Here is a 14815-nt window from a genome sequence, read left to right on the forward strand (position 1 = left end):
GACTTGTAGAATGTTAAAGAGAAGAAAAACCAGGTTGTCTAATCCAGTGCACTCTGATATTAGTTAAAGACAACAATTACAATAGATGCAAATTTGTTATTCAATTAGGTCTACATGAAAAAGTTTAGATATTAAGTGTTCTGAGTGTGTGAGGCACCAAAGTAACGTTCATACCTGGCCATCCATCCTTCTATGTTAATTAGGTTACTGTTTTACACCTGGCCACCTAAGGGCCAACATGTTACCTGTATTATTTATCTTTTCTCGTTAATGAATATTTTAATCTAGCTGTACCAGCTGAAGTTCTACATTAGCTGGAGGCTGGATACTTGAGTAATAAATATGCAGAAGTTTAATGGTTTTCAATGTTGATTCCCCAATAGATTCACATGTTCACTTTAAATATTTCATCCAGAATACATATATATCGTGAGTATTATATACTGGTAAAGCTATACATTTTCAAAAAATAATAGCAGATACAAATATATCTCTTTCTTTAATTGTTAAACAAAAAAACTATGGAAATAAGTTTTACATCATTTTAATTCAACTTTCATTTTTATTGAGAATGTCACATATTATTGATACAGTTAATTCCCTAAAATAAGTATTTGTGGGTCATTTCCTTTGATATAGGTCAAAGTTTAAAATGTAGGTCGGTGACCCCATTATGATACATGACACATATCGCCTCACTAAGGTGGATGTGTTTGGGGCCACGGTGGCTGAGTGGTTAAAATGTCCCAACATATAACCACAAGCCCTCCACCTCTGGGTCGCAAGTTTGAATCCCAAGTGGAGCAGTTGCCAGGTGCTGACCACTGGTCGGAGATTTTTTCCGGGCAATATAGCAGTTGACAAGTAATCCCGATGGATTACAGACAGGACATGTATGAAATTAATGCCTCTAAGATGAGGGTGCTTATAGACTTGTGTATTCCTTAATGAACTGATATTTCTAACCTTTTCGGCAAAATTTAAGCTGTATAAACATGAAGAATGCTGCGATTTTTTTAGGGCTTTTATAAAGTATTTCCAATTATAGCTAAAGCATATATTATTGCCTACAATTTTTAGTCTAATATAAAGTCAAGTCATCTTGACATTTTTGACCTTGAAACAACAACAAGTATTTGATATTGATATACTTCTGTTGGAAATCAAAAGAAATTTGAAGCACTAGCTATTGAAGGATCTGTGAATGGGGAGCAAAAGTTAGTTGGACATTAAAACCTATGATGACAGGGTATTGTTGGCTCGAGTCGGAACACAATGGAGGGATGGACGTCTCCAACAGATAGATATATGTTGTGTTTATGGCGGGAATAGCCCAATAAAGCAAGGACAAAGACTATATTGGTAATGTTCTCATCGGTTTCAGTCCAATTAGGCTATATAAACATTGGTGTGTTGTCCGGCCTCGCGCTGAAAGCGTGACATGTTATGATAAGGTCGGCTCCGGCTCCCAGGGTCCTGACGGTCTGTTTTTCCACACCCACAACTTACACTGGCTATTGTACGAACTGGACATGACAAGTGACCAGTGGTCAAGCCTCAGGACCGATTGTGTCAGAACTGACCACAAAGTCCAAGAGTATATACTAAAATCTACATGGCCTCCACAAATTATACTGTATTATAATTACTTTTCCTGAAGGCCAATTTTAGCCTAGTGTGTTGTTATCGTGAAAACAAATTTAAATTTCTGTATACAATATACAGTGTTAAGATCAGATTACAATATCCTTTATAGAAATTCTGTGTTATGTAAGGGGAATTACGATTAAGAAGATAAAAATGACACATAGTTTGAGTTATTTACAAGAAATGTCAAGTTACCGATGTCTCGGTTGTCGGTGTGAAAAGATCAACAAATTGCGGAATTGAAGCTCCAAAGGAAACCAATACGATGTAGCTCCGAAATATTTCTTTAATTATTAATGAGATAGAACCCTGACCAAAATCCAATTAATTCAGATTAAATTACTTTACTTTAAATATCTTTCACTGATTAGGATTATAGGGAAGTTTAATTAAATTTGAACATAAAAACCAAAAGAATTTCGCAAATCCATTGCCCATCTGAATCCTTTAAAAATAGAAAATCTAGTAAGAAATTAGTCAATGGATAAAAGTTGATCTATATAAACATATGACCTATATTTGTAAATTGGTACTGATAGGATGAGCTTGACCATGCTGGCTAGAAAACAAGATTTATTTCCTTAAATAATGAGTAATTTCTAAATTTGTGGTCTGATCACGGTCATGCATAATTATTCATTTATTGTATTAAAAATATTTAAAATTTTAATTTCTTTCTGAAAATAATGATTTCAAAATTGCAGGTTTCTTTTCCCCAAAAATAAGTGAGAGTTTCAATCCAACTCAAACCAGTGAAAAAGTCCATGAAATTCTACAGTTAGAATCTTTTTATGTTTATTTTAACACTTTATTCATCCTGCTGTTGATATTAATTTACTAAAGCCTACCCATTGGTTAAAAAGGGTGCTTACAGTTCTATATATAGATGCCCCCCCTTCTTCAATAACATTTAATGCTACTATTATTACTTAATTGGTACATTGTATATACACGGTAATATATCTCTAATTACACTAAACACCAAATGTGGTTTCTATATAAATACATGGGAATGACAAGTTGACATTTTTCAGTTTAAGATAATGATTGGACAATTGGCTTTAAATTCAAGCAAAATTAACACAATTAAAAATTTCTAATCCGGGTTAAGCCGTATCTTGACAAGTATTTGTCTGAAGTAGTTTTGTTTAAATGTCATTTAGTACAAGGCAACAATGTCTGAATGTAGGTGCAGCGCGTATTTATGATCGGAACTTCAACAATGCAAATTAGTACGTAAATTACCCAAGAATGGCATAGCTTTTATGGTAGGCATAACAAGTAAGCTACACAAATACAGGTCTAATATGTATTAATGAAGTTACTTTACTTATTTCCTGATAGACTAAGCCAGCCATTGTAGAAACACACACTAAAAGTTGTTTATGATCATCGAAACTGACGTTATCTTGCCCGATCATGAATGAACACCAATCACATGTATTGTTTTGAATTATTAACCAATGGGCATTCAGATTGAAGTCACATGTTTTCCGGCTGCCCACATTAACACAATGATGAAGACGACTGGATTTTTCTAGATTCGATGAAAATGACAAAACTAAATACTATGCCTGACAGCTATCCGATCATGTTTCACGACAACCTCTGGAATTCATATGTCAGTATATACACCCGCTGATTTATGGTATAATAACTAGATGAAAATAAATGTAGTATACAGCTGACATGTGATCGTCAAAAATGAGATGATTCGTCTACACGCAGGCAATGACGATCTCTTCTCGCCCGTGTCGATGAGAAATACGACACTAGATATCCCAGTAGAGCTTTTCATACAAACAACATGACAAGTAAAATACAATACCTAACATTGATTTTTATCTCTAAAATTATTGTCTAAGCTAAATAAGTGGTTGCTAAATCAATGAAGGTGTCTTGCCTGAGCAGAAGTTAAAATGGAAGACCCCAAAGCTTAGCTTTACTATTTAAAAAAACAAACTTTACAATAAATCAGCTATTTTTGAATGAAATTAAAAAGGATGAGAAATTACTACAAAATAATTCACCTAATGAAAACTGCTATTTCTTACCTTAAAATATAACAAAGTATATACATATAAAACTAATTGTTTTTTTTATTATTTCATATCTTTTTCATTAAAATATCCATGTATTATCAAAACAAAAATTTAAAAAGAATATTGTTTCAGATTAAGAAATATGTCAAAAACTTTTATGTAGCTTTCGATCAATTAGAATCCTCTTTCATAAAATATGAAGAAATGAAAAATTGAAAATATTTTATTGGAGTGCTAATTCTGAAAATTGTCACAGAATTAATAGAGATATTGAGAGAAACTTAATACATCCTTTGACAACAATATGATGAGTACTTCAAAGGGCAGTTATATGTCTCCCCGACCCTTCTTATTCAGTAGGAGGCTTGGAGGGAACACTGAAGGTCAGCCAACCTTTCAAAACCTCTTGCTGACCATGGCAGGATGACAAACATGAGCAATGTGACACTTGGTCAATATAGTCGATTACTTGTAACAAAATGTCCAGCTCTATACAATACAGCAACCCCCCATATTAAGGGAATGTTTACCAATCTCAATAAAATTCACCAAGTGAATTTAGACAATTTTGATTGCCACTGTCAGTAAATGAAAGTCATTGTAATGAAATGAAAGATGTTCAATGTAAATCAAAAAGAGTAGTGAAATATTGTCTCGTCTTATTCTGTAGAACATTAGGGATAGAGTGAGTGATGAGAGGGAGATAAAGAGAGAATTACGGAGAGAGGTGGGAGTGTGTACACTGGAGTGAGAGAGCAATTGGGGGATTCAGAGAGGGGCATATAATATTGAATAATGATTGTTTACATTTTTATTTTTTGTGCCAATTATAAACTGTTAAAAAATTAATAAGAAAGTTAAACAACAATATAATTACTGACTATTTAAACATTTTTTTGATGATTAAAAAAAAAATTAAATTTAAGGAGATAAATTCTAATTCCTGGATCCATTAACCTTTCAGAGTCTTGCGGAAAAAGCAGAAGGGACCACCGGCAATTGATATAGATGTGATATACCTACATTGACCCCTTGAGCAGAGGCTTAGCTGAACGGCTGATTGGCTGAAGATACTAAGCCCATCATGACCTCCTGGGCCTGGTCGGTATGTAAAGGTGTATGTATGGCGATGCCCTATTACCCAAGTATAAAGGTACCATCATATCACTGCTGACATTTACACATCAAACACAGGATCAAAGCCAACCCAGGCTTCCCCACCCAGTCCGGACCAAGTTCCGAGGAATTCAAACCTCCGGAGTTGTCGACGATTCCCAGACTCCTGCTGGGATGTTAGCTTTGGAAGTTACAGAGAATTTGTCTACCTCACTGGTCATCACTTCCTCGGACAAATTCATAAAATAAAGATGGATCTTTACTGATTCTTTCCTTAATTAAAATCAGAGCTTTAGATGTAGATCAGGTATGGGGATAATGGGTACAAAGTCAAACCCCATTGGGTAACCACAATGAGGCTGCACCATTAGAAATCCAGAATGAGGCTGCACCATTAAGAATCCATTAAAAGTCTATTACTGCAGATTTACACAAATGCCTATGATTGTTTGATGTTTAATCTTGGGTTAAAAATTAGAAATTCCTTTCCAGTTCAAAAGTTTTTAATTAAAGTAAATCAATTATCAATGCTTGTTATTTGTGTTCTCAAAGATAACACTTTATTATTTGCTTATTTTACTTTTGATTGAACAACATTTTATGAATTTAATCAACATTATGGTGACTATACAGACTTTGTATTTGCTGTAAAATAGGTTGAAACAAAGTTTTGAAGTTCTTTTACATCTCTCATTATACAGGTAAACTTTTACATCTTTTGTTATACAGGTAAACCTTTACATTTCTTGTTATACAGGTAACTTTTCCATCTCTCGTTACACAGGTAAACTTTTCATCTCGATCTCCTTATACAGACAAACTTTTTCATCTCTCGTTATTCCGGTAAACTGTTACATCTCTCATTATACAGGTAAACTTTTACATGTCTCGTTATACGAATAACTTTTTCATCTCTCGTTATACAAGTTAACTTTTACATATTTTGTTATACAGTTAAACTTTTATATCTCTTGTTATACAGGTTAACTTTTACATCTTTTGTTATACAGGTAAACTGTTACATCTTTTGTTATACAGGTAAACTGTTACATCTCTCGTTATACAAGTAAATTTTTACATATCTTGTTATAAAGGTAAACTCTTTTATATCTCTCGTTACACAGGTAACTTTTCCATCTCTCGTAACACAGGTAAACTTTTTCATCTCTCGTTATACAGGTAAACTTTTTCATCTCTCGTTATACAGGTAAACTTTTTCATCTCTCGTTATACAGGTAAACTTTTTCATCTCTCGTTACACAGGTAAACTTTTACATATCTCGTTATACAGGTAAACTTTTTTGTCTCAATTATCATAATCATAACATATTTGTTCACAGTAAATTTAACTGACACTTTTATTTATCAAATAATATGTCCATGCAGCTAAGATATCAGGACATGCTTTCAGCAGTGACCGTACACATCTAACAGTGATGCAATGACACTTCAGAGGTTTCTAAGCTATATACAGGATGACCAAACTTTAAACAAAAACATTTTAAATAAACAAACACTAGTGTTTACTGAATAACACCTGATCATAAACAATGATGTTGGTAAGAAAACCACAGCCAATCAGATGTGGCCTGTGTCATTGTTACTGACGAAATACAACCTATGAAAGAATCATTTGAGTAAGAAATCAATGGTACTTATGATTTGTGAGTGAACAATACGACTACAAGGTATTTCCCCCCATATATACCCCTAATTATCTACAATGGCTCTCTATTCTAGAGGATAGCCTTTTCAGCATTGCCTGAACAGAACTCGTTTAATATCTTTTTATCTGACACTTGAAATTTTCTCATGATCAGCCCCTTTATAGGTCAGAGATCAACAGAAAAGATAAAAAAGATACAATTCATTTAATTCACACCCAAACTTTCCTGATGGTAATTAAAATCTAATGTGACAGACTTTAAACAAGTTTTCAATTATTTCTTACCAATATCAAGTCAAGATTATTTTTTGACAAAATCGAAGGAAAAGCAAATATATTTATGTGGTTACTGTAAACATTTATATCAAAGTGTAATAAAATTTTAGCACAAGGGCTATCTTGACCAGGATAGTGCAATGATGATTTAATTAGCACAATTATCATAATGACTTTATATACGTAAACAATATACAGAAATTAAACTAAATTAGCGCAATTAGTCTAAAACGCTTAAATAAGATTATCGTAAAATTATGTAATCTACAATATAACTAAAAAGTCTGTTAGTTTATTAGATTTCTATATAATATTTTTTTACATCAGGTTAAACTACATTTTTTTGCAGTTGGTTAGAGAGTTAGGACATCACTGATGGAATTCAAGAAAATCTTAAGTTATAATTTCTACAATAATTTATCAGCAGCTACGCTTATTCCAGTCTGGTAAATCTGTGTTTGTTACACAAGAGTTAAGCAAAATTAGATGATAGAAATTTAAGTAAATTGCACATTACACATTGTTTTATCTTCTTTTTATTTTTTAGTCCAATTATTTCTGGCAAAGGGGAGGTAACTACTATTGCTGTCAGCAATATAACTACCACAGTCTCAAGGGGGAAACATAGCATGTCATTTAAAATTTATAGATTATTCAGTATATATCAGACAAAACTTTCTTTCTGAGATCCTATTAGGAAGGTTTTCAGACTAGAAAATTTGTGATCGTTTTCTTAGGAAAAATTTTCTAACAAACATTTCATTTAGCTTGAAAATAATGGTTTCATATAATATACATATTATTTCTCTGTCCATAAATTTTTTAAAAGAGATATTTTGATGACAAAGACTGTAGCTAAGTTTCATATACTATTGATCATGGATTGATATTATTTTCAAATCAAGCAGTATTTCAATATGTCCTATTTCAAATTAAGTGGGTTCCACTACATGTACATTGACCATTTGTTTTAGTGGTATTTTACAGCTTTTTATTCCTTTAATGGTCCTTATAATTGCTAAATGATACCATTTTAGATCATACATTTTATATCATTTTTTCATTCCTTCAACCTGTTCCCATGTGAGTCCCTCTAAGAAATATATGTACATTTTGATTTCTACCTGGGACTATAATCAGGATGTAATTTCATATAGAATCAACAAAACAAGCCATCTCTAATTACAGAGAAAAACTTAGAAACTTCAAGAATTAAAAAAAAATGACTGACAAATGTGCACTGATGTAAAACCACATAAGGGTGCCATATCCTGTGTTTACACCCGATACCATGGCGATAGCCACCCCTCCCTGTACATATCAAATATACAACGTGCTGTCATTTTTAGCTATTCTTAAAAAATAAAAACATCTCGAGTATAGCCTTGGAATAATTTTGCGACAAATTACACGATGAATAGGAACTGATTATCCAACAGACAATCGCGAGTAGATAATTTACTGCTTGTTTACCAGATAACTCAGTCGAGGGTTGTAAGATACCTCTACCGTATTGTATACCTAGAAAATGTTGTGACCTATCGCAGCGACCCGGCTTGATGCTTGACCGCACTTCTTTGTCAGTTTGACGGCTTGATTGGACCCGTATATCGCAGACAATTAGAACAAGACTTAGTCAGCCATTGTTCATCAGCACAACGACAGTTTTAGGGTCAGCGATCGTCACCCGTTCTACACATTTCAGTCAGTGGGCAGAATTAATGCTTTTATCTCTACTAAAGGTTGCATCAGTGACAGACATTTTAGCCCTGTCGATCTATACCATGTTCTGCATACCAAGAATATTCAAAGATTCATAACCGATTTCAGAAATATATTCTCCTTTCTTCGTATTCCTTATACATGCTATTTGTATTATGCACATGATCCATATGATTTATAAGCTATGTATGCATGTTTGACAATAAAAATAAATGAAATTCCAATACTTCATATTCATGAAACTTCGTGCTGTAAATTTTTTATTTTCAGTGAGTAAAGAACCTTACTCTATATTACCTAAAACCCTTTACCATGTGTTACTTTTTTTCTCTTATGTCCATGAGTTAGACTGCTGATCAACAAATAAGATCATGACATTGACCACTGTCCAACGGCGAGGACTTGTTGACAGCACGGACCAAAATACCTGTGGTCACTTTCAAGTCATAAAGTGAGGAAAACTACCTCCACAATGGACCGCGCTTCACCGGACAGATGGTAAACAAAGCATTCATAGTGGGTATCGAAAAAATGACAGATGTCCGATTAGAGCCTAGCTCCTCCCCTATCTAATGACGGGTAAAATTAATTGGTGGCACAAAAAGTAGAAAATTAGTGAGCCGGAACTGACTAGTCATGCGTGCGAATTATCTGCAAAGAAGATAATAGCCAGATCCACTCTTGGTATTCTCAAATAGAATTAGAGAAATGCCTAATTGTTTTGACTGTTCAAATAATTAATGCCGTGTTCGCAGTCTTGTAAATCTCGACATAAATTGGCCATTTTGACAGACGAAGAGTAAAACAAATTGAACTATTTGTAAAATGATTGGTTGAAGTTTGAGGTCTAAGGTCAGCTATTATTGCATAAAAGGCTTTCAATTGGAACACTAACCCATGGAGTTTAGCTGTCGATGAATGAACAAGAAACAAATGGTGTCCAAAACTGGCTTACCGTCACCCAAAGATAGTCTCAATTGGAACACCAACTTCTTATCTTTGCATGAATGAACACGAAAAAATTTGTACAATGCGACCACATTATCAGTGATTGTTCTTTCTTAGTCGGTTCTCAGTAATTGTCTACTTTGCATGATGTTCATTTCAAAATAATTGAGACAAAAACTTGAGAATATGAAATCACAATGTCATAGAAATTAACTACACTGTACGTAATACAATACAAGTGAAGAATGTCAGACATCTTTTGAAGGGTTTAAGTTAATTTAACTACATGTTCAGTGAAATGAAAACATATATCATACAAAATTGGATACATGCAGTATACAAAAGTTATATGCTGCAATATCATTTATCACGTCATTCCCCTTAAGATTTAAAGACCGTTACAATTTCAATTTCAAACTACAAAAATTTTCTTTTTTAAGTTTCCCATCATGCACCTTTACAAATGGCAGCATTCATCATGTGTGGCTTAGGGAAGCTTTAAAATGCATCCTGGGTGTTCCTAAACGAGAAATAATCACCCTTACAATTACTTAATTACTGTAGTAACAATAGCAACTGATTTATCACCGTTTCCTTGACAAGATTTTCCAATGGAAATATTTTGACAGGTACCAGGTATTTAAACATTGGGGTGTCATCACTCTATTCTATTTTTTGAAAATAATTACATCAAATTATGATAAATTTTCAGATACTGTTTGGTCTGCACAGTCTGTTGGAAAGCTCAGTATAAATGGATTGGAATATTACTGGTTTACCAGTACATGTTTTCAGTCTAATGTGACCAGTTGGGGTGTGTTGCTCGGTATCTTTGCCGACATGCTTCAGTGAGATAGCACTGTAAAACGGCACCAGGCCCACTATTACAAAGCGACACTACACAAATAAACTTTCGAGAATGAAACAAATAGTATTTACATTTAATTGATATTTAATTCCAGGTTAATGAACTTTGAGACCTTGAAAAGAAGAGGGGGATGGGGGAGGTGGGGTGGTCTATTCAGGGTTGAATACAGTATGAGTTTTTCGTTTTTTGCTTTGTTTTTGTTTTTAGGGGTGCAATATATTTTTGCAAAAAGTTAAAAACTTAAAGATTGGTCACAGGAAAGGTGCCAATTATGCTTGAAATAATCATTTATATTTTAGTCTGCTGGAAGGGTGAACTGATTTGAACATGGGCACTTATTGAATCAAATTTTGTAAAATTTTTGTTGACTAAACATCTCGGAGAAGGCAATATGAGATGATGTAAAAGGTCAAAGTCACGTAGTTTTTTTGTTTACTTCAGGTATTGTCTTCAATATCTCAGTATATATAATCAAGAAATTGTGGTGGTTAAATGTCTTCGGCCTGTACATTGTGTAGGTTTATGGCATTTGGGTGATCGAAGGCCCTCCTAAATTTCCTTTGAGTTATTGTTACATATATCCGTGCAGTATAAACATCATCAAATATAAAATATTTTGAAATGGATTGCAAAGTACATTTGACATATTGAGTAATTTGAAACGGATCCCATTAACCAATATTGTATATTTGAAGATCTAATACCACAGTCAATTAATTAGACTTTGTTTTAAAGGTATCGACACTACGCACAAGCATATAATTAAAATTTATTCTATTCCTCCGTCCTCATTTGAGCAGGTGTTGAGTTGTCATAGCAACAACTTTACTGGCTGGCCCCTTCTATACAGAGCTGGCCCCTCCTAACCCCTGGCCCCTAGGGAACTTGTCAAGGGATATTTAATCCATCATTAGAGACAAATTACGGTGAGGGTGCCTCTGTCACTGACAGCGATACTGGTTATTTGTATGTTGGCGTTAGTGTAGCCTCCAGCTAACCGACTCCCCATCATTCCGGTAACACAGGATTCACTCGGCCATGAAATTGATATGTGTCGCGGCTCAATGGAGCACCCGGCCAGGGAAACACGGAATAGTAGCACTTGTAAATCCTACGATAATTCAATCATCTCGACCCTGATGGTGCAGCCTAAGTGCCCCAAAACGGTTGCACACAATTGTCATTTAAATAATTATTAATATAGAAAAATGTTCATTTTTTAGGACAAACTTCAAAGTTAATCCATGGTTTTGTACATGCAGGTCCATGACCAATACTGCATGTGTTCATATTGCTATATATAAACATTTACCATTCATTTTAGCGCCTTGAACATATTCTTGGTTGGAGAAAGAGTAGAAATAAATTGCTAAACTAAATTTTACTGTTTGATGCATATTTAAATTAAAGTGCAGGATCGACTCAAAGTTGCATCATATGCAACATATTATTTGTCAAAAAATGATAAAAGTGTTAAGCAAACTCATAATTTAGCCAAAAATTTTCATTGAAAAAGGCGCCAAAATCAGATGCCCACTTAAACATGACTATTTACAGTATATAGTTGTAACTTACAGCATCTTTAACACTGAACACATGGCAGTAGTGATTGTCATTATCCCTCGTGATGTACGCAAAGAAATTCATACTATCAGCATCCTGGCAGGCACAGAAAATGTTTCCAATCTCATGGTCACATATTACTCTCTGGAACAGAAATAGAACTTTGTTAAAAACTGTTAAGATAAGCTGAAAAATGAGTAAAAGCAACATACTTAATGAAAGTAGATATTTATTTATAAGCATAATGTTGCATTGTATGCCCCCACATTGATAATAAAATGGGGGACATATATATATATATTATAATTATTACCAATATCCATCTTGTCAACAGCTTTCATGTTTATATGCGGAAACTTTGTCAGCTTATACTTTTGCAACTTAAATATCATCTTTAAAATATTCTTTTGGTATACTGCCCCATATTTCACATCAAACAATTTTTGTTTTACTGTCATTATTTTACATACAAGGTCATTTTACCAGTTTTCATAGTTTGAGGATATGAAGCCAGTGTACCCAGAGAAAATTATGGTATATTACGGGTATCTAGGATTTCTTCATTAGAACTTAATTTACCTCTGACTTAGCATCTATAAACTTGACGCCCCGGAATGAGATGGCCAACTTGATTGTAGGAATTTTGGCAATGACATCTGCAGATTTCTGTCAATTAAAAAATGCAAAGAAAATAGTCAAAGCAAAACAAAACACAGAAGTAATTTTCATATATATATATATATATAATCTCAATAAATACAAGGCGGGAAGCTGTACTATTCATAATGAATGGAATGGGACAGATGCTATTTACCAAATCTTCATGAATTTTTTCAACATACTCAATTGATGGTATCTACATGTATTGACAATTAACATACACATGTATCTTTGTCTCAATATTTACCCAACTTTATATCTTGCAATTCGTTTTAAAGATGTTTAAAAATGGTGATCATGTAGTACATCAATAAACAAAAGTAAGCGGATGTTTATCATTTAAAGGACATTTCATTTTTAATAATCATAAATAATAAAGTTTCGATTTATAATATGTTCTAGGTCGTTTTCTTCCGTACACCATTTGAGCCTAAAGTGCTTCAATAGTCAAAACATGATTAATTTTGATTATATTTATTCATGGCTTTTTCAGCAAATATTTTCATTTGGTGCCTAAAATATTGGTTTTATTTCAAACTCTGATGATGTTTGGCACATGTGAATTGACAATTGCATGTCCATTGATTGAAGGCAAGTTTTAATAAAGAATTGTATAGCTAAATTAAAAAATAATTGTCTCCCCTTATTTTCCCATTAATAATCAGAGAAAAAGGTTTTGTTAGATCAAAATCATAAGGAAATTAATCTTTGATAATGTTATCTTATTTTTAATTATAACATTTTAAATAAACAAACATGGTAGATGTTTAACAGCTGGAGTCAAGGTCATGATATATTATGTACACAATAATGTAATTTAAGGGACAGATAATTAATCAATTAAGAGCTTAATTAATAATCCTTGTCAATTCTTTTCACCTAAAATTCTTCCGGCTTAACAGGAAATAATGGTAAAAAGGAATTTACTTCCTATGACGACCAAAAAACCCCAATTCTAAATCAATCTTCAATTACAACTACCACTAATCACTGAGTGTTCTTTGATCGACTCAGTCTCTAAATAGAGTGTTTTCCTTTCAAAGTGATAGAACAATATGGCGGCCATCAAACTCGGCCCCATGGGAGCTAGGCTTAGGATCAAAGTCAACATCACATACTCGAGTTCTCCCTCTAACACATTAAGCAACACATTTTAAGTGTCTGTCGGGACCCGATCACAATAGACTCCAGGCAGGGACCCTATAATTGAACCAATACAATTCAGTTATTCATTTCTGCTATCAGAATTTTTCAAAGGCAGAAAAAAAGTTTTTCCCTTGTTCTGCAAGCTTGGCCTGGAGTGGGGTTTGAATCACGAGAACTCTTCAACACCAGGAGATAAAAATGTAATAGTTGAAGACTGATGATTATAGCTGGTCACGGTGATTAACGAGACTGAGCGATGGTGATGTCCTGAACTATCGCCATCTTGTAACCTTCCACTCTCAACTGCTTATGTATCTTAATAACTCATGCTCCAGCGATTACACCAATCAAACAAAGCCATTAGCATTTTTCAAATTAATTTTTCTTCTGGAATATGTCGGAAATGAAGAGTTTGCAAATAGCGGTGTGACATGTTGGTAAAAAGGAATCTCGTTGACTTAATGTCGACAACATCTAACCTCTTCTTTGAGGAGTTCGCAAAATCCGTTGAAGCAACTCCGTTGGCGATAGTTCCTATGAGACGACCATATTAATAGGTGTCAAAAATGATGCATTGACACTTTCTTATCTGCGTGTGAAAATGATTTTATAAACATCAATCAAACTCAGAAATTTTTTACCCCATCTTCTGCCCAGGCTTCTTAATTGTGCTGGATGACTTCTAAATGAATGATGGCGTTTTGATACTAAAAAATGTCAAGTGAAGACAAAAACCTTACAAGTCTTGAACCAGTTTAGCTTGTTAATCACCATACATGAATATTTCATATTATTATCAAAGATAAAAGTCCTTTCTATTAACAGCACACCATTCATAATTTCATCAGATATTTACTACTTTACTATTATTTTTTTTTTTTAAATGTTCTCTTATTTGAAAAGTTAATTTTTGAACTGCTTAAAATCACAACTGCTAGAATCGAGAAGATCTAATTTAAAACCTATGCTAGTATTAGGTTGACTCATTTATCCCTGAAAACACATTTAGGCTCTTCTAAATCAAAGACTATAGACTAGTTCATTATAAAATTCAGAGGTGGATAAGTGAACTGTGGAGGCTTTAACTGTATCAGCTTCAAACTTCATGATCAAAAGTTAAGGAAACTCTTTAAGGACTTTCTATCATGGTTCTATACCATA

The 14815-nt window shown here is 33.5% G+C and overlaps 1 protein-coding gene across 5 annotated transcripts in view; it reads right to left on the minus strand.

The window, feature by feature from the left end:
- Positions 1-14815, minus strand: part of LOC138329716 (ankyrin repeat and sterile alpha motif domain-containing protein 1B-like) — a 130016-nt gene that overhangs the window by 10010 nt on the left and 105191 nt on the right. For all 5 annotated transcript variants that reach the window (XM_069276986.1, XM_069276989.1, XM_069276988.1 and 2 more), the window contains 2 exons: positions 12428-12514; positions 11861-11992 (listed from right to left, as the gene is read on the minus strand). In XM_069276986.1, coding sequence (XP_069133087.1) covers positions 11861-11992; positions 12428-12514 — 219 coding nt within the window. The remainder of the gene's footprint in view (positions 1-11860; positions 11993-12427; positions 12515-14815) is intronic.

This window comes from Argopecten irradians, chromosome 8 (genome assembly GCF_041381155.1).
Source record: "Argopecten irradians isolate NY chromosome 8, Ai_NY, whole genome shotgun sequence".
In the NCBI taxonomy this organism is placed as follows: domain Eukaryota; kingdom Metazoa; phylum Mollusca; class Bivalvia; order Pectinida; family Pectinidae; genus Argopecten; species Argopecten irradians.